The sequence below is a fragment of the Seriola lalandi genome, unplaced genomic scaffold, assembly GCF_002814215.2.
Source record: "Seriola lalandi dorsalis isolate HSWRI2012SDOR001 ecotype SW California unplaced genomic scaffold, Sedor1 jcf7180002054258, whole genome shotgun sequence".
NCBI lineage: Eukaryota > Metazoa > Chordata > Actinopteri > Carangiformes > Carangidae > Seriola > Seriola lalandi.
In genome coordinates this window covers 357,239-383,393 of record NW_019524811.1, presented here as the reverse complement: position 1 = coordinate 383,393, position 26,155 = coordinate 357,239, and the positions used below count along the sequence as shown (strand labels likewise).

At 42.6% G+C, this 26,155-nt stretch overlaps 1 protein-coding gene across 8 annotated transcripts; it reads right to left on the bottom strand.

The window, feature by feature from the left end:
- Positions 1 to 307: 307 nt before the first annotated feature.
- Positions 308 to 26,012, bottom strand: pikfyve (phosphoinositide kinase, FYVE finger containing). Of its 8 annotated transcripts, XM_087173617.1 has the most exons (44): positions 24,787 to 24,905; positions 22,673 to 22,872; positions 20,167 to 20,337; positions 18,228 to 18,337; positions 17,865 to 18,036; positions 17,526 to 17,733; positions 16,410 to 16,436; positions 16,105 to 16,194; positions 15,846 to 16,002; positions 15,541 to 15,698; positions 14,776 to 14,887; positions 14,449 to 14,596; positions 14,193 to 14,357; positions 13,455 to 13,517; positions 13,219 to 13,348; positions 12,250 to 12,430; positions 12,089 to 12,163; positions 11,710 to 11,817; positions 11,481 to 11,621; positions 10,972 to 11,098; positions 9,992 to 10,866; positions 9,281 to 9,685; positions 8,924 to 9,024; positions 8,764 to 8,835; positions 8,415 to 8,586; positions 7,667 to 7,845; positions 7,117 to 7,230; positions 6,540 to 6,648; positions 6,250 to 6,404; positions 6,084 to 6,116; positions 5,789 to 5,885; positions 5,392 to 5,449; positions 5,149 to 5,280; positions 4,936 to 5,056; positions 4,571 to 4,666; positions 3,923 to 4,003; positions 3,744 to 3,838; positions 3,583 to 3,642; positions 3,176 to 3,352; positions 2,860 to 2,963; positions 2,649 to 2,777; positions 1,786 to 2,047; positions 1,609 to 1,683; positions 308 to 918 (listed from the first exon to the last, which is right to left on the bottom strand). In XM_087173617.1, the coding sequence occupies exons 1-44, from the start codon at positions 24,828 to 24,830 to the stop codon at positions 803 to 805; spliced, it is 6,405 nt and encodes a 2,134-aa protein (XP_087029743.1). In that variant the 5' UTR covers positions 24,831 to 24,905; the 3' UTR covers positions 308 to 802. The 8 variants fall into 8 exon arrangements, with proteins under 8 accessions (XP_087029743.1, XP_087029744.1, XP_087029745.1 ...); XM_087173618.1 differs by lacking the exon at positions 16,410 to 16,436 and having other exon boundaries at positions 24,787 to 24,904; XM_087173619.1 differs by lacking the exon at positions 6,084 to 6,116 and having other exon boundaries at positions 24,787 to 24,903.
- Positions 26,013 to 26,155: the final 143 nt, after the last annotated feature.

The window sequence follows — 26,155 nt, the reverse complement described above, 5'->3', positions numbered from 1 at the left end:
TGTTTTAAAAGTCAGACAAAAGAATTTAAAGTAGTTCATCTCCCATCATTTAGAATATGTCTCCATTTAAATTTGACAATTACGCAGCGTTGAGGCTGCATTTGGGAAATTTACTTGATAAATCCGTTAATCAATAATCAAAAATAGTCATTGAAGTTTCAGTACTAATCTTTAGTAATATGCTCATCCACATATTTGATAAATACTGTATTTTAAAGGGTCTTTGGATCATATCGTCCATTTTCTCTTTGATCTTTTCTGCTTCATTAAAACCAAAATAAAAAAAACAGACAATATCTTTCAGAAATCAGTGTTAATAATCTTTTAATAGTTACATAATCTCTGTACATTTACAAACTTTAAATTACATGAATTAGTTTGTTTAACAAACTATAACCACAAGACTGAATGTTTTCAGCAGGTCCTCTTGAAAGAGTTGGACTCATGGCACTAAAAATAACGAACCCCGTCAGCGAAACAGGAATCCAGAGGGACATAAATTATAATCCGATAATACGACAATGTTTCCCCAGTGATAAAAACAGATTGAAATGTCTCATATTGCCTCAGTCACAGAGTGGCACTGCTCCTGTGGAATGATACTGTGCTGTGTTCTGGTCGGGCTTCAGGCTGCACAATATTCAAACATTTACAACGTCCAGTGTGCTTCTGCGTCTCTGGTGGGTCGAACAGTTCTCACATTACTGAGGCCTCCGTCCAGGAAACTGGGTTTTGTGCATAGAGAGTCTGAGAGGGAGCAGAGGTGTGTGTGTGAGTGTGTGTCGGGTCTCTGCACGCACCCTCAGCAGTTGATGCCCAGGCCGGTCCAGTGGTCCGGTACCATCAGGAAGTATTTGTCCATGGCCTCGCAGAAACGAGTTCGGTACAGCTCCGGAGAGACGACGGTGGGCATCTTCCCTGGAGACGCAACACAACCACAACATGAGAGCTGGAGCAGGTGACAACATGTACAGACATGACATGACATCACATCACATGACATCACACAGCGGCACAGCGGTGACGCCTGAGCAGAGCTGTCGACACGTTCAGTCCTGGTCTTCATTTTGAAAGTACAACATCAGTTTTTATTCAGTGTCGATTTAACTTTGATCATTTCAGTGGATGTAGTTTTTCTTGCTGTTGAAGTTTAGTAACATTATAATGAGGGATACCCCGATTGATCGGCAGCTGATCATTATTTTCATTAAAAATATGTGATCAAGGGACGTCGTGTGGCGTAGTGGTCTAAGCAGGCGCCCCATGTGTAGAGGCTACAGCTGCAGTTGGCCCCGGTTCGAATCCCGCATCGGACGGCCTTTCGCTGCATGTCATTCCCCCTCTCTCTGCCTCCCCGTTTCCTGTCTTTCTCCACTATACTGTCCAATAAAGGCATAAAAAGCCCCAAAAATATACTTAAAAAAAAAAATATATATATATGTGATCAATAGATGGGAATTAATGCCTCTAGTCTAGTCTCTGAATAAAGCCGCGAGGAACATGAAGGTAAAAGCCACCGATGTCTGGAAACTAAACCGTCACTTTAGCCTGAAATGTTGCCTGTTCAGTGTCTGAAAAAAGGATTTATAAACGCGGGTTCAGATTTACCTTGACCTCCCAGAATTCCAGTGGATTTGACGACCATTTCCAGCCTCTTGTCCCAGGTGAACGTCCTGATATAATCTGCAGGGAAGAGCGGAGGGAAAAGTGAAGAGTGAAGAAAGATGTCGCTGTGATGGTTCTCACCGAGCCTGAAGACAGACAGATACTTCAGACCGCTCTCACCTATGATCCCGACCACCAGCTGATCGGTGGCATCGTCCCGCCCCACCAGCAGGGAGTAGTCGATGATGAGGTGGCTGGACAGGAAGTAGGCGTCGCTGTGTATGGCGGCTCGCAGGATGGCTTTGCAGTGCGAGCGGATGTACAGCGGGTTGTCGTGGATCAGCTTCAGGAGGTTTTCATCCAGCAGAACCACCTCGCAGCTTTCCTTCCCCGAGTCCGTCTTCACGTTCCGGTTCCTCAGCGACCCTTTGAGGTCAAACACCTGCGGAGGAGAGAGGAAGTCAAGCTTTTCAAAACAAAAGATACAACGTTTTCATATTAAAAGCATAAAAAAAAAAAAGAAGCAACAAAATTAATTTTACAAAACAATTAAAAAAACTAGAAGTTTCAGTTGAAAAGTTCAGTATAAAATGTAAAGTTTAGTGAATCAATCTCCTTTCATCTTAAATCGAGCTCTTGTAACGTCCAGTTCACCCTGGGTCACTGATCTGAGAGACTCTACGTTTCTATATGGACACAGATTCAGAAACGAGGAGAGGAATGAATATATTTAAGATTTTCCAGGCTGTTTAAACAAAAATCATCATTCATCCCAAATATCAACTTTCTATCTTTGAAATATTCACCTCTTCCACATCAGTATGTTGCAGATTTAATCAATAAATCAATGCTGCCTTGACTTTTAACTTTTAACCCTTCTTCCTTTGTTGAGTTTTTGCGGCTAAAAACAACAAAAGAAACTCTGTCTAACAGAAAATACATGAATCGAGTTGTAAAATATGTTCTGGTATATTTTATTTAAATTATGAAATCACTAAATCAGCAAGTAAAATCACAGCACTGTGTCGTCCTGCCAGTCTCACCTGAGCCATCTTGCGTCCATAGAAGAGATTCTCCATCACCAGCAGGTCCAGTTTCTTCTCCGTGTTGTTCTGGGAGTTCTTGTAGCCGATCCGGTAAACGCCCAGGATCTTTGCCAGCGCGGTCGGCCGCTGCGGTGCAGAAACGATTGTTATTTACTCAAACTCTCACACACTAAACTTCAGACAGAAGGCGTGTCGTCACGCTGCGTACTTTCTGCTGCACAGCTCCAGTTATGTAGGTGAAGTAGTGAGGTGCGAAGTCCAGGAAGGACTGGACCTCCAGTCTGGGCATCTGCTTCAGGATGAACCGGTCATCTGACGGGACACAGAGGAGGAGATTCACATCATTAACACAAATACACACTAAAGTCAAATATATTCAGTTTACAACAAGAAGAAAATATGAATGTTTTAGAGTCTGGAACCGATTCTCAAAAGAACTTCCACTAACAGAACTAATCATTTCAAGGGTTATGGATATAAGGTTTATAACGGCTGTTTCACTTTGACTTTCACTCAGAAACAACCTTCTGTGGCGTAGAAAACAGCTCCGGACTTTCCGCCGCGAGCCTGCCAGTTGACGCAGTGGGACAGCGAGCGGACGAAGTCCTCCTCGCTGCTCTCCATGATCTCCTCGCGCATCTTGTGGAACTCCTCGGCGTAGTAGATCCGGCAGTAAAACTTGGCGTTGGCATCGGAGAACTCTGCAAATCCAACAGCAGCCGAGGGAAACGGTTAGCGTGTTAGCGAGTTAGCGTTCAGATTGTCAGATTTACAGTTTTTAATTGTGGTTTGATTGATTTGAATTAGAGAAAAAAAAGTAGTTTTTGTGAAGGCCTTCAAACTAAGAGATTTGAGTTTCTGAGATTTTTCAGTTTCAGTAACATTTCATAACTCTCAGGAAAATAAATATTAAAGAAGACAAAACACTCACGCAGCTCGATGTGCGGATTCAAGGTCTGTTTCTTCTGTTTGTCGGCCAGGTCTGCATCTTCTGCAACACACAGCAGTGAAAGTGAAGCGTTTCACCTCCAGGAAAAGATCTAAAGTTTTAAATAAGACGTGAATGAAGAGGTTGTGTGAGCAACAACTTACTGAGGGGATCGGTGTCCATGCTGCTGCGGCTCTGCTGGGAGGAGGCCGACTCGCTGGGCCTGGCAGGGCTGCTCTTAGCCCGACTCTCCGTACTACTGAGGAGACGATAATCATATAAATAAAATCATTTAAAAGAGCCATAATTATAAAACTTCGTGACCAGCGGGAAACCTGTGTACCTGATGGACTGTGGAGTCTCATCCCCTCCTGAGTTCGATACCTTGGACAGATCATCCAGAGCTGTTTTATATTCCTTACAGCTGGAAGGCAACAAATGACACAATAACATCAGGTTTTTAGAAAACAGGACGTTTATAGGAACAGAGTTAAACCACAAAACTGTTCAGTGGTTCAACAGAAAACACAATGAAAAGGAGGAAAATCTGAATCTCTGAGACGAGGAGTGGGAGAATGTATGTGAAGTCAAATGGTAAAGGTTTAGTTTTATTACTCCGGTACAAAGACTCGTTATATAAAACTGCACGGATGATGGAGACACTGTGGATCCTCTCAGCTTCAATATTAAACCCATTCTTGCTCATGAAGTTTAAATCTGAGACCCTGTTTACAACGTATTACTAGGAAGTGACTTAAAACCAGAAAGCTGATGATTGGCTAGACATTATTTATGATCTTCTATCAAACTGCTGAAGGACAAGTTTTTGAGAATATGGGAAAGTTAAATCTTGTACATTAAACCTGTAGATCCATCAAATGTTTGATTCAATTTTCCTTCTGTAGTGAATTTCTACCAATAAAGAGAGAATTAAAACCGGAATCAGGACACTGATAAGAGGTTGGTTGTGAGACGGAGAGAGGAGAGTCACCTGAGAGCGAAGGCTATGATGGAGCTCGGCTCTTTCTCACACACTGCGATGGGCACTCGCTCGTGTTCGTACATCAGGTAGTGTTTGTCCGGGTCACTGTCGACACAGGTCACATGACAGTCAGAGACAAACCGTTAAAGCCCGGAGTAACTGTGTGCACAGTCTATGATTTACCAAGCCAGACATCTGAAGCGTTTTTATACGATCATTCACCCAAAAAGTGTTTTGACAAAAAAAAATAACCTCAACACTTTTATGGTTCTGACCTCAATGTAATGTATAAAATAATCAGTCAGGACTGATACCAAACACATACTACACACATTCCTCTCCTGGCTGAATGAAGAATGAGTGCAGTCACTTACAATGGGAAGGGGATGGGGTTGTAGCTGTTGCCGGGCAGAAAGTTGGCGAGGATGGCCTTCATGGTGGATTTCTCCTTCACCTGGCTGTCAGTGGAGCCCAGCAGGTGTCCGTCGAACACGTCTGAAAACAAGGAAACACCGTTTTCATCCAGCAGAGGTAAGATCAGAGAGATGCTGCACGCCACAGGTTAACGTGCATGAATGAGTGTCTACCTTCTGGGAGGCTGACGGAGTCCTGCTCAGAGAAGGAGGGACCGGGCGTGACCGGCTCAGCTCCGGGTTCTCCCGGCGACGGCAGCAGCGAGGAGGACGAGGCTGAAGTCATCGCGCTGAGGTGACGGTCCTCTGTCAGAGAGAAAACACGGCGACACGTTGACTACAGTCAGGATCGACCACAATCGGCTTCATTCAGAGAGGAAAACCAGGACCGGTTTAGGTCTGGGTCAGCTGACTCACCTTTTTCACCATTCTGCACCACAGGAGACGGGTTACGGGGGGAGGAATCCAGGGCGCTCTGTCACATAAATACATTACGATAAGCATGTTTATATCACACTAAATTAAACCTGAAATCATCTCCACGGCGAATAAACGAAACACGAATAAGAGAGGGTGCGTTTAAATCCACTTCAGTAACTCAAATAATAGTTTGGTAGTTTGGTTCTAACATACTCCATCCTCCCTCTGGAACTGTGGCTAAATATTTTAAGTTTTAGACACAGAGTAGAAACGGTTTGGACGTCGATCTTCTCCAGGGGAAAGTTCCTCTAATCCTCTACTCTGACTGCACGGTGTTCAGTTAGGTGAAAGTCAGTGGGCCCAGTTGCTGAACGAGCCGGAGGAGGTTACTGACCTTGCTGTCGTCTGCGTTGGTTTGTCTGTGCCTGCCTGGGCTGGGGGGGACGGACAGACGCTTCCTGCCTTTCTCCTGCTGGAACAAGTCCTGCAGCCTGGGGAGGGGAAGAAGCGACAGAGTCGACTCTTTGGCACTGATACATCGACTCAGGATGGGGGAGATGGGGGAGATGGGGGGGGTTTGTTTGTTATCTTTGGTATATTAATTGGTTAGGTGCTTGTGGTTTGTTGGTTCATGCTACTTCAGCCACCACACACACATCACACTCCTGTACACGAATCTCATGTTTTACCTAAAAACTAATTCTCTGTTCATCATCTGGGATCTGAAAATATCAGATTTTCACATAGTCAGAGAATCTAAAACACTGATCATGTCACTTTAATTCCATCAAACTGTATTTCCCAGTTGTTCCCACAATACAACATATTTAAAAGAAGTCAGTGGCTGATTCTCACCTTCCGTTCCAGGACTGAAGCATCTCACACAGACCCTGTTTCTTCATCACCAGCGACTCCAGAACGACCTGCAGCTGCTGGGGAGAGTCCACTCCGCAGGCCTGCAGTCGGGCTTGGAGCTTCTCGATCCAGCTCCGCAGCTCCGCCTCCTCCATCTTCACACACACACACACACACACACACAAACACACACACAAACACACACACAGAGAAAACACAAACAGCACAGTGAGCTTCAGACTCCCTTTGTACCCAGAGACGAAGACGTAACTGACGGGGGAAGAACCTACGTCTTTCTGAGCGAAGAGGTCCTCCATCTTTTCCTCTCGTGTCTTACTGAAGGTGTCGGTCTTGAGGGAGGTGAGGCGGTCATCTATGGCCAAGTACACCTGAGTCACTCTGAGGAGCGAGCAGAGGGTCAGGTGATGGGTGAATAACCAATAAATTAAAGGTCCGTAATCAAACTACAGTATTAAAACAGAACTTTATCTTCTTGCCTGAAATTCTCAAACTCTAATCTTTAGTTTTATTTTTGCCTAAAGATGACAAAGCTGCTCAGTCGGTCCATGAGTTTGTCCAACACTTTGAGTCCAGAGCAAAATCAGTTCAACTCAGTTTTATATATAAGGAGCAAAATCACAAATTTAAAGTTAAAGTAACTTTTTTTAGCCACATATTTGAAATCTCTTCCAGTTTCTCTGATGTGAAAAATTTCAGATTTTCTCAGTTTTATACGATTATAAAATAAATATCTTTGCATTTTGGACTGTTGGCTGGACGACATTTTATAGACCAAACAATTAATCCAGAAAATAAACAGCAGATCAGTTGATTAATGAAAATGATCGTTAGCTGCTTTCCACTTACTTCTGACAGAAGTCCTTCAGGTCCTGCTGCAGGATGGTTTTGGAAGGTCCCAGGTTCCTGATGAAGATCTTGGGACGAGGAAGACAAATCTCCAACAGCCTCACTGAAGTGTAGCTGAGAGGGAAACAGGAAACTGCTGTTGTTACTGAAGTTATCGCTGTTTTGGAAACTTATTGGTTATTCTTATTTTAATTATGTTGTTATTTATTTGTTTCAACAATTCTGTTTCTGTTTTCATTGTAAACTTCTATTGTCTGTCCTTTCATCTGTGGAGTCATTTCTCTTATTCTCTGATCTTTATGTTCAACCTTTTCTCTGCTTTTTCTTGTTTTATTGATGCTGTTATTTAAATAAATAAAAAAGAATAAAAAATAAAAGGAAAATCCAGAGTTGAGACTAATTCCAGGACAGGTGATTTCAGCTGCAACCCTTCTAGACATTTGCATTTCCAGTTATATTTCTGTGAACCAGAAAAATATAAATTATAAATATTTATTCCAAATCTGTCCTTCATTATAATTTCTTTCTCTTTGTTCATACGCTGGCCCACCTGAAGGAGGCCACCATCTGGTTGTATGAGAAGTATTGGTGGTAGTCTTTGTGGATGGAGTGGCCGCACGGCTCCGCGTTCGCCCGTCTGGTGTACTGGTGGCCGTAGAAGCGAAGCTCCAGGTATTTGGCGAAAGACATGGACCAGGAGTCGTTGGACAGAGGAACAACCGGTGTCACCTTGAGCAGGAAGAGAATCAGCGGAGGAGAGTTCAGCCTGATAATTAGATTTAGCTGCCATCACATTTCACTTCATTTATTCATGTGGAAGGGGGAATTTTTAATAGCAAATGTAAAGTGGTAAAGTAATATCCATTATTTATGATCTCCTGCAGATTTTCTAATGTGCTGAAATGAGTATTAGATAATCTAAGGCCAGAGGAAGAGGAGAAATCATCTCCATTATAAAAGATTAACTCCAGGAATCAAACAGTGATGCTTTACAAGAAGCAGCAGTGTAAGTCAGTGTGTTCACATTATAAAGAATCAGAATCAAAATGTACAAAATGCTTCATCAGATTCATGTTTTTTTGTTCTTTGATCGACTATTTCCTGCTTAAACAAATAAAATAAATACATTAACATATTGAAACTGTAAATTAATGTTAAATCAAGCCTTTTCACAGCCGCAGGAAAATCTCAGGTGGAATTATTAACACGATGGTTTCAGGTGAACCAGGTCCTCCTGGTATCACGTCTCACTGGGACACTAAATGGAACGGAGCCGTGGTTAACGCTGCTGTTCACACCTGTTTGCAGATGCGGCACCAGGAGTAGTTGAGAATGGTGTGTTGGTAACCGGGCACGGGGGAGTCCAGCTCCTTCAGCACGATCTGCACGCAGCCGCTGCCGTGCACGAACCGCCGGATGTGGTGCACCATGGGAGTCTCACAGAACATGCTGGGGCACTGATAAGACGGCCTGGAGAAAACGTGCCAACACACACACACACACACACACACACACACACACACACACACACACACACACACACATTAATAAAGACAAAGGAGAAGCTCACTAGCTTCTGTGTGTCTCTCTCATTAAGAATTATAATTTAATAAAAATGATTTTTAAAACACTATTATCTGGTCTTACCTAAAACAGTATCGCTCCAAGAACACGCCAAGAGAAAGGTCGTTCTTGCCGTAGAACTCCATCGTGACAATCCTGTTGACGATACAAACAGTGACTACACACTCACAACAAAAACAACGTGAGATTTTCTTCCTTCGTCGACTCTCTATGAGCAGGTTACCAGGGGCTGACGCAGGGGTTGGGTGCGTTGTTGGACTGAGCGGAGGAACTGCTGAAGAGCACACACAGTCTCTGGTGGTTGACAGGGTTCAAACAGTCCAGCTGAGGACGACAACAACAACAACAAACACAAACAGGTCAACACACACATCTACTCATACAGTAGCTTCCCTCATAAAATGAAGGAATAACACACACGTGCAGCCCTGATAAAACACTCAAATACTTTGAAATAAAACAGAGACAAGAAGAAAAATGTTCAGATTTGAGAAGCTGGAACCAGATAAAGACAAATGCTGAATCGATTATCAAACTTAACTGTAAATTTTCTGACCACTGACTAATTCATTCTGCTCACCTTGGGGGCCCAGCTCATGTCGTTCAGTTTACTTGGCTTCTCCTCTTCACTGTCGGCCTTCACCGGTGCTTTGACCGGTGCCTCCGCAGCTCGGCTCTGGCCGTTGAAAGGAGCCGCGGCACCGGCAGCGCCGAAGATGTCGTTGGCTTCCCTCTGCCGGATGCGACCTCCCTTCGCTCTGTAGTCTGCCACCATTTTGGCCAGATCCTGGCAGCTGTTGAGCTGCTCTATGATGCGGGTGCTGGTGAGACTGTGGCAGGGCAGGACGTCGATGGGCCTGGGCGGCGCACCGCCATTGGTCTGACCTCCGGCCAGGGAGGAGGGGGCGGGGTCTTTGAGGAGCTGCCTCTTTCTGCGCCCATCCAGTTCCTTGTAGTCTTTGTTTAGGAGAGGAGACAGGTAGACCTGTGGGGCAGGAAAACACAGGTGAGCATGGTACAAATCATAGTAAACAGTGTGTGTGCTGCAGTGATTACTCCGTTAATCACTATCAATTATAAACTTTATAAAATCAGTTATTTTGATGCTTTTTTGTCTTAATATTTTCGACGGTCTAAGACAAACTGAGACATTTGAAGACTCATCAAGAAAATAACAAGCAGATTAATTAATAATGAAAACAATGATTAGTTCCGGCTCTTGTTCAGTCACTGTAAAGTGAGTAGATGTTAAAAAACAACAACAACAACAACAAGAACAAAGCGGAGGCACCTGCTCAGGGAAGTAATCCCTGCTGGGGCAGTGCATGCCCGCGGGCATGAGGAGGAACGGCTCTTTAAATGTGATGAAGGGGGAAATGCACAGGATGATGTCCTTCAGCTCCTGCTTGAAGACAGCGGAGATGGACTTGAGGCGGTCATCAGATGACGTCACCTCCTCGGCCACAAACATCCCTGTGTCGTCCTGCAGAGGGTCTCGAAACAACCTGGGGGTAGGGGTCTCTGAACCGTCCCCGTCCTCCATGAGCGACTCCTCCTTCACTGGGATTCCCTCCTCCCTCGTCTCCCCCTCGGACGCCCGGACGAGCGTGTCCGACAGCGTCATCTCCTGGTCTTCTTCCATGAGAAATGGAGGAGAGACAACCAGAGGCGGAGCCGGTGGACTGGAAAATGGCGAGGAGGTCATTGTCTCCGTGTTCCCAGCCTCCTCCTCTTGAACAGAGGAGGGTGATTTTGGGTTGAGTTTGTTTTGAAGAACGTCTGTCTCTCCGTTTTTGGATGAAGCCTCGGAGGGAAGCCCTTCCTCCTCGGGTTTTCCTCCCATTCCTGAGTCTTCGGTCGCCGAGGTTTTCTCCTGGCTCTCTCCGTTTGTCTCCTTCCCGCTCGTCTCTCCATCGGCCTCCTCCTCCTCCGCAGAGGCGCCCTCCAGCAGGCAGGGGAACGAGGTGCTCTGGGCCAAACTGGGCGGCATGGCGAACTCGTCCATGAGGAAAGATATCTCCAGCTGGGAGTGGTAGGCCACGCACACCATGAGCATGATGATCTCCTTGACCCGGGCCAGCTCGTACTCCGCGGCGCCACGCAGCTTGATGGAGCAGCCGAGGTGAGCGGGACAGCCCTCGAAGAACATCAGAGTCTTCGCATCGTCTGGAAGGACAGGAGAGAAATCACAGTGCGTGTTAATATCACAGCTGGTGTTCACGCCACAGGAGGAGGGGGGTGGGCGGTGGAGAGGGCGGAGGTGCTTCTTACTGTTGGCCAGGGTGAACGGCTGCATGTAGAACTTGTGGCAGGTCCCCAGTCGAGGTTTGGTGAGGAGCTGATCCATGGACATGACCAGGTCTCCCTGCGTCATGCGACTCACTCGGTCCAGGACTTGCTGAAGCGACACAAGAGGGAATATGAGAGATATTATATCCACACTGTGCTTTAACAACAGCTTCTCTTCCTGGGGTCTCCTTAAAGAGCTACATACAAAAGCTCCACTGAATGATTTTATTTCTTAATAGATGAGAAAAAGTGTCTGTTTCCATTTCAGAAAACTCAACAAACATAAAGAAAGTCCTAATGTTCAATACAATTCCTTGTGTAAACAAATACGATCTTAACTTCTTTATTTTAAACACAATGTAGTATTTTCTGATGTGTGAAATGTGATAATGAAGTTTAAGTATTTTGTTGCTTTTTTTCCTTTTTGTATTTGAAGAAGAAAGTTTTTCAGTCAGTGGTTCAAACGAAGGACATTGACTCATTCTACAAACCGGTTTGACGTTGATGACCAGTGTGATGCCGTGCTCCAGCAGCATGTCCTGAGCGATGCGGGACACCGTCTTCTCCACCAGCACCAGGGTGGGACGGACGTCGACGATGCGCTGGACGTAGTTCTTCAAAAACTCTCGTTCCTGAGGGCGAGGAAAAAAGAAAAACATTTTCTTAGTTTCAGAAAAGAAACTACGACAAACGCCTGTAGTTAGTGACTGAGTCGCTGACCTGCAGCACGATGGGGTCGATGCAGGTGAACTTGGTCTCCTCTCTGTACAGATACTCTATGGAGCACTTCAGCAGCAGAATCTTGGGGTTCTTGATGTACGGGTTCATCTGATTACAGGGAGACAAGAATCAATATTATCTATGATTGCTGATTTAACAAAGTCACGGTTATTTGACAGCTCTAAATACCTCCTATTATTTATCTTTCTCAGTGTTTGTTACTGACATTTTGCTCGTCTTATCTCATCTCATCTTAAATTGGAAGCTTTAACACCAACACAGACAGATGTGGATGATGTTTGAGTGGTTTTAATCCAGTAGTTACAAAAGCTTTAAAATGTAGGATCTCTGTGGGACTGAAGAACGGGACCTTTCTCACCTTCTTGTGGGCGATGTTTTTGGTGCATACGAAGCCGTTTACCACAGCTGAGTCAAACTTCCTGCCCCCGGGGATCTAAAGCACAAATGGAGATTCAGTTTTATTCTGACACCACACAGTCAGTTACTTAGCTGTGTGTAATAAGACGACGGTCTCCTGACCTTCTTGATGTGGACCAGCTGTCGGATGTCCATGTCGTCGTCGCAGTTGCGGACGTCGGGCCGCACGGTCTGGACGACCTGTCGGACCACGGGGACGATGATGTCCCTCCAGGACAGAGACAAAGACTCGCTGTAGAGCAGCTGCTGCAGCAGCGCCATCATGTGGCTGTGGTTGGCCGAGCTGGACAGGAGGGGGCGGAGAGATGGACGGTTTAATAATCACGCCGGAGGGATTTTCCTCCTGTTAGCTGCTCACCGGAGACCACGAAGTTCAAAGTCTAATTCTTTTCAAGGATTAACTTGGACGGTTTACAGAGCTCAACTGTGTCTCTGCAAACATCAGTGAGTCTTTTCTTCTAAATGACAATAAGTGATTAACAATTAGTCAGTGAATCTGTCCGTCAGTGGAGAATAAATGTTTGATGGTTTCCGCTTCACAAATAAGAGCATTTTGTTACAGTTTCATATCATTTTAAATTAAATATCTTTGGGTTACAAACTATTTGGAGAAGTCACCTTGGTCTTTTTACTATTTCTGATATGTTCTGATATATACACAATATATTTCACAGACTTAATGATTAAATGAAAAATAATCAACCATTGAATTAAATTGATAATAATCACTTATTACTTTCAGCCCCTGTGGTGACTGGTACCATTATATATAATGTTCTGTTTCTTAGATCAGTGGTTATCTCTTACATACAAAACGGATCATTTTCATTTCTCTCCACTGGCTCCATGTTGCTGCTCACGTCGTCCCACTCGCTCGTGCTCGCCCACAGAGAGGCTACTAGCAAAGCTCCCGCCCACCTGAGCTCAGTCAGACTATTCGTACAGTCACAGTGAGGCTCAGTCCAAAACTGATGTCCTGCTCGTTCTCTCTCTCTCTCTACCTCTGGATCCATCTCTAAAGACACTTGTATAATCATGCTGGACACAAACAGTAGTATAATCTCCACTCACAGCAGCCTCTCCATGGCCTTCTTCTCTCCGTTCTCCTCTCTGAGCTGGTCCAGAGAGCTGTGGTGCCAACCCAGCGGCGTGAACAGCATCTCTTTGGCCTTTTCCTCCACGCGCCGGTTGAACAGAGACTCTGCGGGAGCATCGGGTCAGAAGGAAGGAGCAGGATTACTCAGCTGCAAGTCAGGATGTGTGATTTCCATCTGATTAAATCCATGAAGAAACGCAGAGCTCCTTACCTTTGATGAAGGCGTCACTTATGACAATGTTCTGACCTCCATCCTCAGATACAAGAAACTCAGCTACAGGAGGAGAGAGATCAGCTCGTTAGAGACGGTGTCATGACTGATTCACGCCTCCACTAAACACTGACTTGAAGCTGTGATACCTGTGTTTCATTCTATCAATTAGTTTTCACTTGACATTAAAGGAAAACTGTGATTATTACAACTTCTGCACTGTTTACCCCACTACATGTATTTGACAGCTGTAGTTACTTGTTACTTTGCAGATTAAGATTTTTACATTAAAAAACGTATGAAGTTTTTAAAAAATATGATGCACTGTTGAAGATTCAACTTCTCAAATGTGTATAAATGAGTTAAAAGTTGCTCCCTGTTAACCAGCTGCAGCATTAAAATGTTACTTTTGATACTTAAATTATATTATGTTGATATTTTTTGTACTTTTACTTACATGCTATTTTGAGTGCAGGACTTTTACTTCTAATGCAAAAACTTTATACTGTTAGAATCTACTTTTACTTCTTCCACCACTGGCTGGCGCTACAGACATAAAACCCAATTATATCAAAGTGTAGTTTTCCTTTAAGGAGTCGACTGTTGTCTGTTGATCTGTGTTAAAAAGTTTATGTAAACTTTAAGGAGGAACAGTGACTGTGAAATAACGAACCGACTGTATGGACAAAAATCCATCGAGAGCTCGACTGACACGTGTGTGGGACACGTCGTATTTACCTTTCTGCTCAGCGGCAGGAGGCACGTGCGGATACTTGGACTGTTTCTTGATGTGGAAGTTGACATTGTTTTGCTCCATGTTGAGGTTGATGGAAGCGGCCGAGTCGCTGTCGACCACGGACTGGAAGCTGCTGACGGACGTCCTCTTGCTGGGGCTGGCAGAGTCTGCACAGAGGGACAGGTCAGTGAGCTGCAGCTGGGGTTTTAATTCACAGAAACCAAACCAGAGGCGGCCGGTGCAAATAAAGATACGTACTAGGCATGTTGTACTCGGCCTCATCTGCAAGCTGCTCAGTGTCACTGTCATCAAACTTGATGTCCTTGAACCAGGACGGCTCTGAATGTCCCTCCAAGGAGTTGACGCTATCGCTATCTGGAGACGGCGTTTCTGAGAACTCTGTACTCTGCAGACCAGACAGAGAAACGTCACCGTCAGCGCTTTTCACTTCACTGAAACAATCAATCGTTGAGGCTGCTGAATCGATCGATATCAACTCGTGATGTGTCAAAGTATGTTGAGATGCAAATGAGACGTCTGTTTCCCGGTGTGCGCAGCATTTACTCATCTATAAAAGGTTCTCACCTGGAGGGGGCGGTAGAGAGCGTACTCGTCCCTGAACAGCTGGTCGTGGTGGGTGACACAGTCCAGCCAGCGACCGTCCACCAACGCCTGACCGATGGCGATCGCCTGGGCCCTGCAACGCAGACACATCAGGACGGGAGGGAGAGCGTAGCTGTGAGACACGAGATCCAGAGCAGCTTCCAACTTGTCAATAAAGATATATTTAAGATATTTAAGAAAATGAAGTAAAGCTCGAGGAACATGGGAAAAGAAAACAAAGACATAGAGTAACATGTCAGACATTTAAAGTGGTGCCCAATGAGCTGAAACAATTAGTCAGTGAATCAATTAGTCAACTGACATAACAATCAATATGCCATAATTTTGATAAATGATCAATTATTTAATTATTTTTACCTTCAGGAAATTGTGATGTATATTTTCCACAATTTTCTGACATTTCAAGACCAATCAATGAATTGATCAGCTGATAATTTGACGTACTGATGCAATAGGTAACCCCTCAGAGAAATCTTACAACATAAGGAAAACAAACAGAAGAAACCCTGAGGAGCCAAGTCCCAACCTCAAATGTATTATTTGTAAAGTTTTTCCCTTTGTAAATATCAAGTTATATATTAAACATACAAATATGAACGCAGTATTCTCTAACTCTAATCAATAGAGCGGATAATCACATTTCACAAAATGTCAAACTACTCCTTTAATATTCCTTCCAAAGACGGCTAAGACAGGAAAGGACATGTCCGTCCAGTGAGATGCTACCTGGTGGAGATGGTGCCGTTCCTCAGCAGCCAGTTGACCAGCTCCTTTCCCACAATGCAGTTGGGGTAGGTCCTCAGCCAGTACCTGTGGTCCTGGAACTCCATCCCTGTGCTGTTGTTGCAGATTTTCTTCCACAGGTCTTTCAGCTGGGAGGAGTCCTGAAACAGACACACCACCGTGTCACAACTCATTATGTTTCACTGCGTCGTGGAGTACGGTGAAGAGGAAAGCACCAGTGTGGGTTCAAATCATTTTAAAGTTGGAGATGAAAATCAAAAGAATAAAGGAAAGAGTGAAGCAGGCACCAGCAGGATCTTCCTCTCCTCCTCGCTGTGGTCCAGCTTGGCGCCGCTCTTGGTGCCCGACATGGCCCGGCTGGTCGGCGGACTCACTGAGCTGTCGTAGGAGGGAACCATGGAGGATCCGGAGCGGTCCAGCGACAGGGTGGTCACACTGGCGGATCTGTGGTGCGGAGACGAACAGGGACCATTCACACATCGCTGGCTTGACTTCGCATGGAACACACTGTACTTTTCAATCAAACCCAACGACCCAGCGACTGACCTCTTCCTTGCGGGCGATTTGCCGACGTCTTCCTGCAGAGTTGTAAGTCTGGAAGCGAGGCCGCTGCTCTGAGGCTCCTGGTGAATCATACTAACACGCACACGCACACACACAAAACCACTGATATTCTTTCTGCTGTGACCTTTAAACTTCCTCTATGTCAAATTTATGTTGGGTGAATTTGAGCATGCAGACGACCGCCTCCTCTCTACGGAGCCAGGAAGGTTAGCCTCTACTCACACACACAGCTAAAGCTCAGACAGATGTGAAAAAAAAAAATGAATAAAACAAACAGCGAGACTCACTTCTTTCTCATCCCAATAGGAGTTTTTCTATGCCAGGAGAGAGAGAGGAAACAGATTTGTGTTTGAGGCGAGTTGACAGAGAAAATAAGCAGAGAGCACACCGATTCCAAACAACAGCAGCAAAACAAGCGCGGGATTATAAAAGGCATGCATGGCTGGACGAGCCTTCAAACAAAGGTGCCATTGAAGATTAATTCAACAATTTTGCCTGTTTTGTTCTGTGCACGGTTAATTTAATCATTATTTTAATACAAGACCATCAACAATAAGTTAAAAAGAGGAAGATTAGACCAGTCCTCGTGCTCTTCTTCCTCAAATAGATGCTCCCTCTTTTATTCTTTTAAGTTATTGATTAATTAGAGCCGGTTTTTCTGTACTGCATTACTGGCCTGTCAGGTCACACGCAGCTGACCACAGTGACTCTTATGTTTTCTTTACGTCTCACCTAATGAGTTTTGCTTCAGCAGCAGGAGCAGTTGCCAGCTGATAAAGATATTTCATATGTAAATATGCCATAATATCCTTCTGTGTCTTGCCCATGCACAGTACATTCAAAGCACACACAGATGGTTCAAACAGCAGGAAATCAAGATGGACAAAGAGCGAGCACAGCTGGAGGAAAAATAGGGCAGTGTTTTTTTCCGTCATGAGCAAAATCATAATCCCTGTGCGAGCTGATAACAGACACAAACACATCAGTAAACAAGAAGTGAGAATCCGAAGTCGAGAAAGGTTGTAGGACTAAAACTTTTGCACAGTCCTGGATGTTCACAGTTCAGGTGGTAAACGTGATGGTTGGAGGCATGAATTCAGAGCTGACACTGAAGGCATCATGCAGAGGGCCTTCTTTATTGTTGTATTTGGGCAAAATCAAATAGGTCATCTCTTAAAATATTTGCAGTTAGGACTAATTCTGAGTCTAATTTAATATAAAAAATCTTAATGAAATATATTATCCACTTGCTTTTATCTGAGCTGGAATAAAAGGTTAAAATTCAAGTGCAATTTCCATGATTTGATTTGACCCAGTGCGTGTGTGTGTTTATCTGTGTAACAAACAGTGTGTGTGTGTGTGTGTGTGTGTGTGTGTGTGTGTGTGTGTGTGTGTGTGTTCACCTCTGCCAGGTCTGGTCTTCCTCCAGGAATATGTTCCTGCTGGCCTTGCGCCCACCCACAGGTGTCCGAGGCTCGCTGGGCTCCAACACACACACAGAGCAGGGGGAGTCCGACAGGGCGCTCAGGTCCTCCCCGATGGAGCCCGAGTCGGCTGAGTGAGCGTAGCTAAGCGCTATTTTACGACAGTACGTGCAGGCACGCAGATCTCCTACAGACACAGTGAAGAAGACGGAGAGAAGATGAAGAGACATTTTAGTTTAGTCGTTGATTTTTTTTTTTTTTTGTTCTTCACAGCACAATGAAATGAAACCATTCATTCATCTTGAGTATGTCTCCTACCCGTGTAGCCCATGAACTTTCCGGGGATTTCCTGGTTGCAGCAGCGGCTGCAGAAGATCTGACCGCACAGTCGACAGTGGTGTCGGCGGCGGAAGGTGGTGAACTTCTCATTGCAGTCGTAGCACTCTTTACACTGGCTATCAGGCATCCAGTACTGCTTCAAATCGCTGTCCTGAAGGAGGGGACAGCAACCACAGCACACTGCTTTAATCCACAGAGAGGAGGTACAGCAGGGTCTGAGCTTGTGGTAAAGATTCTCAGCATTTACTGCAGTGTCCAATCATATACACTGAAGTTGTGCTCAGTTCAAATTGTGTGTAAAGCTGAGGGACAACGAGTTGACGTTAGACTGGATGTGAATACCTGGCTCTTTCCCTCCATGATTTCCTTCAGCCTCTTCAGTGCAGTCCGAAGTTGCACAGCTGTGCGAGGGTCATGATTGCTTAGAGGCGTATCCGACTTCCTGCTGCCGTCTACAATCATGCACACACACAAACACACACACACACACACACACACACACACACACACACACACACACACACACAGTAACTGACAAAATCCATCCTGCTTCATTGTCAAATATGCCTTTTTAAAACTATATTAAATGTAAGGTGATGATAAATGAATTCCTCTTGTTTTGGCTTCATCATTAAAAGATGACAAACATTTGACAATGCACTTCAGCGTCTTGTGGATAACTTCCTTGTTGTTGAGTATGTGTGTAAAATGACACATGATGCGATTAATAAAAATAAAATAAAAAAAACTGGCCAAGAAACAAAGACATGTTGAGCAGAAACTGTTAGTTTCAAAATCATTCATGACAAACATCATTCCAGTTTTTAGTACCCGAGTGGAAAACATTAGGGCAAACCAAAGACCAATAGAAAGCACTTCATTAAAAATGCAAATATCAAAACACACACACACACACACACACACACACACACACACACACACACACACACACTCACGCATGCACTCAGACACACAAAACAGTTTGTGTAAGGCCATTCTTTCAGAACCAGTTGTTACGGTCAAGCTAAAAGCATCTTTAGTAAAAACAAAGTAATAAATGAACAGAAAGCACACAGAGCAGAAGGCCCCTCACCTGGCCAATCCACTGTAATCAGAAAAGACATGAGAACGGACGTTACAGCCTGAACATGGATTCATCATCTCTGATGTTTTCAACACTAAATATCTTTTAAACACAAAACATTATATTTAGTTTGTTTGTATGAAAACTCTTTATCAATGTGGATAAATGATGAAATCGACATGACAAATAAAAAAGAGACTGGTATTGCTCTTTTAACAGAATACTGACAGAGACTGGGGGGTTGAAAATCACTTTTCCAGACATTTTAAATCACTTAAATAATAATAATTATATTATATTATTATATTGGTGTTAAATATGTTTTGCAACAAAAGCTGTGTATCATAAAATGAATCTTCACATCAACGAATAAACAGTTGATCATTCAAGAACATCTCTCCATATTTCTAAAATGTCCTATCTTTCCAAACATTAGTGGAAGATAGTGAATGCTAAACTATGGGATTAAGAGTTGGAATAAACCTCTTCACTTGTGTCTTATCTTACAGTGTTTTATATCTGACTGTCTTCCAAAGAAAACAGCTGGAAAATGACAATTTTCTTTCTCAGTGTCTCAGTGTCAGAAAAGGAGATGAATTCAAGAGCTTCAGCAGCAAACTGAAGTCTACTGTGAGGCAATGTCCGTGGTGTTATCAGTGGCCTCTGATTAGTTTATTCATTACGTGACAGAGGCTTAAAATCAAATAACAGATGACGCAATCAACAAATGTGTGATGCAAAATGTAATTAATCATGACGCTGTTATTACCAGATAAATAATATAATAAAATAAGTGTAATCCAAGTATATAGGCCTGTATGAAAATAAACATAAACAGCAACATTTCAAAGAGTTTTTCTCTAAATCTGAGACATAAAGTACATAAAGTCATTTAATCACATTCAAGATGTTGTAAAACCCTGATTTAACATTATGAAATACACAACAGCCTTCTGCAAGATTTACTACCTACAACTTTTCAACATCTGGAAAAGTTGTTGAAGCCTGAAAAACAGCAGTAAAGATGCTATAAGATACAAGTTTCTTGAAGAAGGTGATCATCACAAACCTGTTTCCTATTTACAGCAGCGTCGCTACCTGATGAAACACACACAAGCCTCAAATATCACCATCTGTACTGTGTGTGTGTGTGTGTGTGTGTGTGTGTTGTTTTTTTGTTGTTGTTGTATTTTTTACCGGAGGCAGTGGAGGTACGTCGGAGGTGTTCAGGATGTTGTTTCCGGCGCGTCCTCGAGCCGTAGAGGGAGTGGGAAGGACTGGACGACCAGCTCCTCCCCTCTGACTGAGGAGAGGGGGGCGGCACATCTGGCTTATCTGAACCCGCTGCTGAGGGGGGACGCCCCTCCTCTACACACACACACACACACACACACACACACACACACACACACACACACAGTAAATTTATAAACTATATAAACACTTCCGGCCAAAAGTTTGAGAACATCACCATCTTCTAGTTTGATTGAAATGTATACAGTTAAATGTCTCACTGAAATCAAATATGGTTTGGAAAGTTAATCCCCATGGTTACCATCAATGGGGTTTAAGTCTGGAGACTGTGCTGGTTCTTCCAATGTTTCGACTCATTATCTCGCTATAGGATGAACCTCTGACCAACCAACTATCATTGTCTACAACAAAATTCTCACTACTGAAAAAATTACCACTCTAATAACATACCAATTAAAACCTTTTGCCTCCTTTTCCAGCACTGACAAGGTTAGAACATTTAAACACATCAAAATTAAACAACCATTCCACTTTTTGCTCATCTGCACACCAGAATATTTCAGGGATTTTCTTTGAGCCATTTCATGGAGAATTAACTCACTTACATTATAATTTGTACGGTACAAAAGATAAGATCTAACATAATGTAATTTTACAACATTCTGTGTTTCTATGTCTTCTAATTTAATTAAAAATAATGTAATTTAATCTGTAGGAAATTCCAGTGTGAGCTTTATAAAGTTTAGGCCCATGCTGCTGCTGCTGCTGAGTTCTGTCCAGAGTACAGGACTTTAGAGGCAGGACTACAAACACGTGAGTCATGTGGCTCGCTGGTTCCTGGCACTGACCCAGGCAGGCAATGTGTATCACATGACCTCACAAGACGGTGGCGAATTGCCCTAACTTCTTTAAACTGCAGCAAAATACCAGGAAAGGTTGTTAACATAGTGTGGGGTTTGATGTGCTTTTGTCTTATAGATTCATTATGCTTTCTTTACAGGTATATACGTATATATATATATATATATATACATATATATATATATATAGAGAGAGAGAGAGAGAGATTTGAACTTTGTACACAGTTGTCTCATAGCAAGACTAACAAATCTAGTGTTAACCTTTGTCTTATTGACACAACTTAATTAAGTTTCAAGGAAACTGTTCATGGTCACTTCTCATTAACTTCAGGCATCAGATATTCAAGTCAAAAGGTACATTTTTGTTTTTATTCTTATGGATCATTTATGATAAAATTCATCTTCTGTCAATAAGGCACTATGTGTCTATATCATTTCAAATGTTGATGAATGAACAAAACTGTTGTTTTTTCTATTATTGTTTTAGTTATATGGATCGGTTTGGTTTCTCTGTTTTTGTTTTATGAAATAAATATTTAACTCTTTTTGTATTTTATTTAGTTTTCTTTTTCTTCTTGATGGACGCCTGTAATTTAACTTATTTACTTGTTTCAGTATTATCTATTTTGACTTTTCAGATTCATTATCTTTGCTCACAACTGAGTCTCATGGAAGGTTTTAAATGGATCATGTTGTGAATGAAGTTACACAATAAAAAAAATATATATTAAAAAAAGAATAAAACAAATCTTTGTGTGAAGAAGCTACAAGGAAATTTATGTTCTTAAATGTTAACTGCTATGACTGTGGACTGTATATGTTGTCCGATAAGGACGAGTGCACTTACTGTACATTCATATACATAAAGGGCAAAATATGTAGTTACCTACATCGAAGTTCCTGTTTCACTTTTCATTTGACTCTATCAGATCAAACCTTCAAATCTTCCATTGTCTACCTCAGACCGCTGAAGCCTAACATTAGCTTCTCAACCTATCCTTTAATACAAAGACGTGATGCACACGTCTTTAGATTCAGTGTGACGTACGCTTCCCGAGGATCTCATTATCTCCAATGTCCTTAAATCTGGGGAATAAAGACGCTCTGTATAACGCCAGGACAAGCCTGAGAATCACTGTGTTTTTTAGGTTTTCTTCAGTATCAAAGTAACACTGAGATAAATATCAGTATATATGTGTATGTGTGTGTATGTGCATGTATATATAAATATATAAAGATAAAAACATAATGAGAGGAATGACAAAATCCCTTAATGCTACCTTTTTTCATATTACACTATTAATATTTTTTGACATCACTAAGGCTCCAAATATCCAATGAACATGGTTCTTATATTACTGACACTCTCCTCCATCAATTCATGACAGTTGGGTGGGGGTGGGGGGTGGGGGTGTTGGGGGCTGCAGTTGTCTCTCTTTTATCTGAGGGGACGTCGCAGTGTTAGACTTGGTACGTCTTCTACAAACCATAATACTGGTATATTATGGGGCTACGTCCATAACAACATCTAGATATTTGTGTGTGTGTGTGTGTGTGTGTGTGTGTGTGTGTGTGTGCGCATCCCTGACCTTTGTTGTTGAAACGAAACAGATTGACAAACGAGCTGTATGCGGAGCGGAGAGGAGGCTCATCCTGCTCCGGAGTCAGTGGTTTGAAGTGGGTCAGGTGGGAGGGGCTGGTGGGCGAGATGACAGGCGGCTCGACGCTCCAGTCCGTTGAGGATGAGGACGAGGACTTGTCATCAGCAGCCATGTTGCTGCTACTCCTGCTAGAGAGGTTAAAAAAACAAACATCTTACACATGTGTAACAGATCAACTTCAAGTGACCCTTCATCAAACTGTGACTGAGCTCATCTCGCAGGATGAGTCAGTGGTCGGTTCCTAGAACAGACAACAACTGCTGTGTTCTCACATGTTCACTTCCACAATATCAGCATGAAGTTACTCTCATCTAATCTGCAAAGATCATAGAAGCGAGGCGCTGCGTTCACACTAAGCTGCAGCAGTTTGGTTATTGGTTTGTTTCCAGCAACAGAATCTCATGTCTCATGATGATATCTGTCCACTTTCAAATGACTTACTCTGTCATCAACTGAGAGGCAATATAAGGGAACTAGAGCTATGTATCAAAATAATCAGTGGCCACTTTGTTAGAATAAAATTTATCATTTTCAAGCAAATGTGCCAAAGAAATTAAGCTTCTCAAATGCTGTTTTTCTTGGTTTTGAATTGATGATGATAATTTGAAACAGTTTTTGGGTTTAGGACTGTTAAGATAATACCAGACATTTAATGATGTCACCAGGAGATATAGGATATTGTGATAAACATTTATGACTGTTTTCTTATGTTTTATAGCTCAAAAGATCCATGAAATAATCAAGAAAATAATCTCCAAATTAATCACAGATGAAAATGACTCCTAGTTGCAGCCCTAGTCAGATTAAATAAAAGCTAAACTCAAAGTAACAGTATAATTTTACTGTCTATTACTGCTGCTATTACTTTATGACACAACTTAATTTAATTTCTTTTTAAGTGGGGTTTATGATATACCTATCATAACCGCCAAAGAGGAAATTGACAACAAACAAACAGTAGTTGCAAACCCGATGCTAAGCAGGAGAATGATCTCAGTGCAAATTCAACTGTGGAGAGTTAAATCACTAAACAGCACCAATGAATAAACAGAACCACAGGGATTTTAGCTTCATAATCTCACTCAGCAACACGTGTGTTATTCATCCATTAAAAACTAAACTATAACCATTGAACTGTAATAGCCCAGTGTGACTTACACTTCCTGCAGATATCATTATGTCCAGTGTCCACAGCGAATTAACATCAATAAATCTGCTCGATAATCACAGATAAAACACTAATTACAAATACAGAACTTGCCTGAAAAGTTTTCTTCAGTATCAAAGTAATCCAGTGAGAGTTGCCTGTAGATCCATTAGTACACTGCGAACAGGAACTGCTAACAGCTAATTTGGCAAACTTTTACAGGTGCCAGAACATAAACAAATAGCCTATAGGATCAGGTTGTAGCTCACTGTTTCCATAGCAACATTATACATTATGTTTATAATAGCATCCACCTCATAGAAGCAAGACAAATAATCGAATAGCAGAGACAAAATCCATTAATATGAAGTTTTATGTTTCAGTATCAGTTTCATAAAATAGCACAACTAGAGAGGAAATCAACATTTTAGTGAAACCTGTTGAATGGTCTTTTATGATTAAAATAACTTTTCTAAACATCACATCATAGGACAGCTTTAAGAGACATCTGTCCGATTCTGTGCCTTATTAGCAGAAAGGGAAATGTCATGAAAACTTATTCTGAGATTCTGAAATTTCCGTTTTCCCTCGACAGGAAACAGATTAAGTAGCAAGCTCCAAAAAAAAAAAAAAAGGAGTTATAACATGTTTTTTCTTAATACACACACTACAAACACAATACACACTATCGACATAAATCTACCATATCTAATACCTAATCTGGAATTGATTACAGATTTTTTCCGGTAGACAAACTCATGAAATGATCAGGTTGATTGATAAAGTTAGATCACTAAACTAGGGCTATACTAAAGCTAGTCAAATCGACATTTCTCGTTCATTTACTAACCGTGTAAATATCGGGAACATCTCTTCAAATCTCCCCTTGACTTACCCTTTGAAGAAAGCTACAGACTTTGAGTTTGCTATGCATGCCATGTTAGATCATGTGTAGAAGGGTGAAAAAAGCAGAAGCGGCAGCATCACGTTCTTCGCCTCATCATGTGATCACAACAGGCCGGAGCATGACTCCTGCGTCCTGACCATTTGACAACTAAGAACCGAGCCCTCCACTTTACCACGCAGCGTGTCGCGGAGCTAATGAGCAAAGGTTAATGCTCACCATCACCTGGATGCGGTGATAGTCTGCAGACAGATTATACGGCCCCGCCACAGTTTCAACACTTTTGCAAGTGGATGTCGACGACATTGAAGTTAGCTTCCGATTCGGCAGTTAAGGGGAAAGTTTAAGGAAAGTCGATGACACTATTGAGCGGTGGATTTTCAGTTTTTTCACCTCTTTTTATTGTCAAATCGTCCTAATTAAAGCCTTAACCCTGTTTGAAACCCACTATCACATTTGTGAAACCTTTATTATATTTCTTAAAGCAAAACAAAATGGTGATTTTACTCCCTTTAATTTCGTCTACAGTCTGAATGTAACGATTTATAAGCTAAATCTGGTCTGATGTGGTCTGGATTAGGGTAAAAAGATATGAAATTCCTATTTCTGAAAGTGGGGTTAAACTAGGATCTCTAAAATATTGTCGATAATGTTTCCCCTAACGTTCCCCTGAACTGCTGAATCAGAAACTAACTTCAGAGTCGCTGGTTGTTGGCTAACTGAACCAGAACTGGCTTGAACGTTAGCTAATTTAATTACACTTTGTATCATTGAATCTATATGTCAGTGTATATGCTATACACGGTACTTTTAACCAAATTAATGCAGCTTTAATTAAAGGAGTGTTATATTTGCAGCAACTACCTGAAACACAAAATAGGTCAATTAATATGGGTTAGCTAACGTTAGCCGACTATCTTATCGATATGGCTAGTACAGTAGTACAGCTATAGTAGCCAAGCTAGCTAACCTTAGCTTCCTATGCTCAATAGCCGGTTGGCTGCAACAGCCCCATATTTCGGAACACCTGCCATATAAAATATGACCGAACTGTCGTCACAGTAATAAAAATGTGATTTACCCGTTCACTGTGTGAATTGGACATCACTGTAAATAGCGCTCCGACTTTGTAGACATGAATAAAACAGCTGAAAACAGCCGACTCCCATACGCAAGCAGCCCTGACGAATCGAGACCTGCGCTGAATCCAACTGTTGTGATCAAGGGAAAGGGCAGCAGAGCTCAGAACTATCGATTGAACCAGTCTATTCCTCTCACGACAGACCGCCATCCAGGTGCCATTTAAATGTGTATGGGGTTTAAAACAGATGGGTGTACATTCTATCTATCTATCTATCTA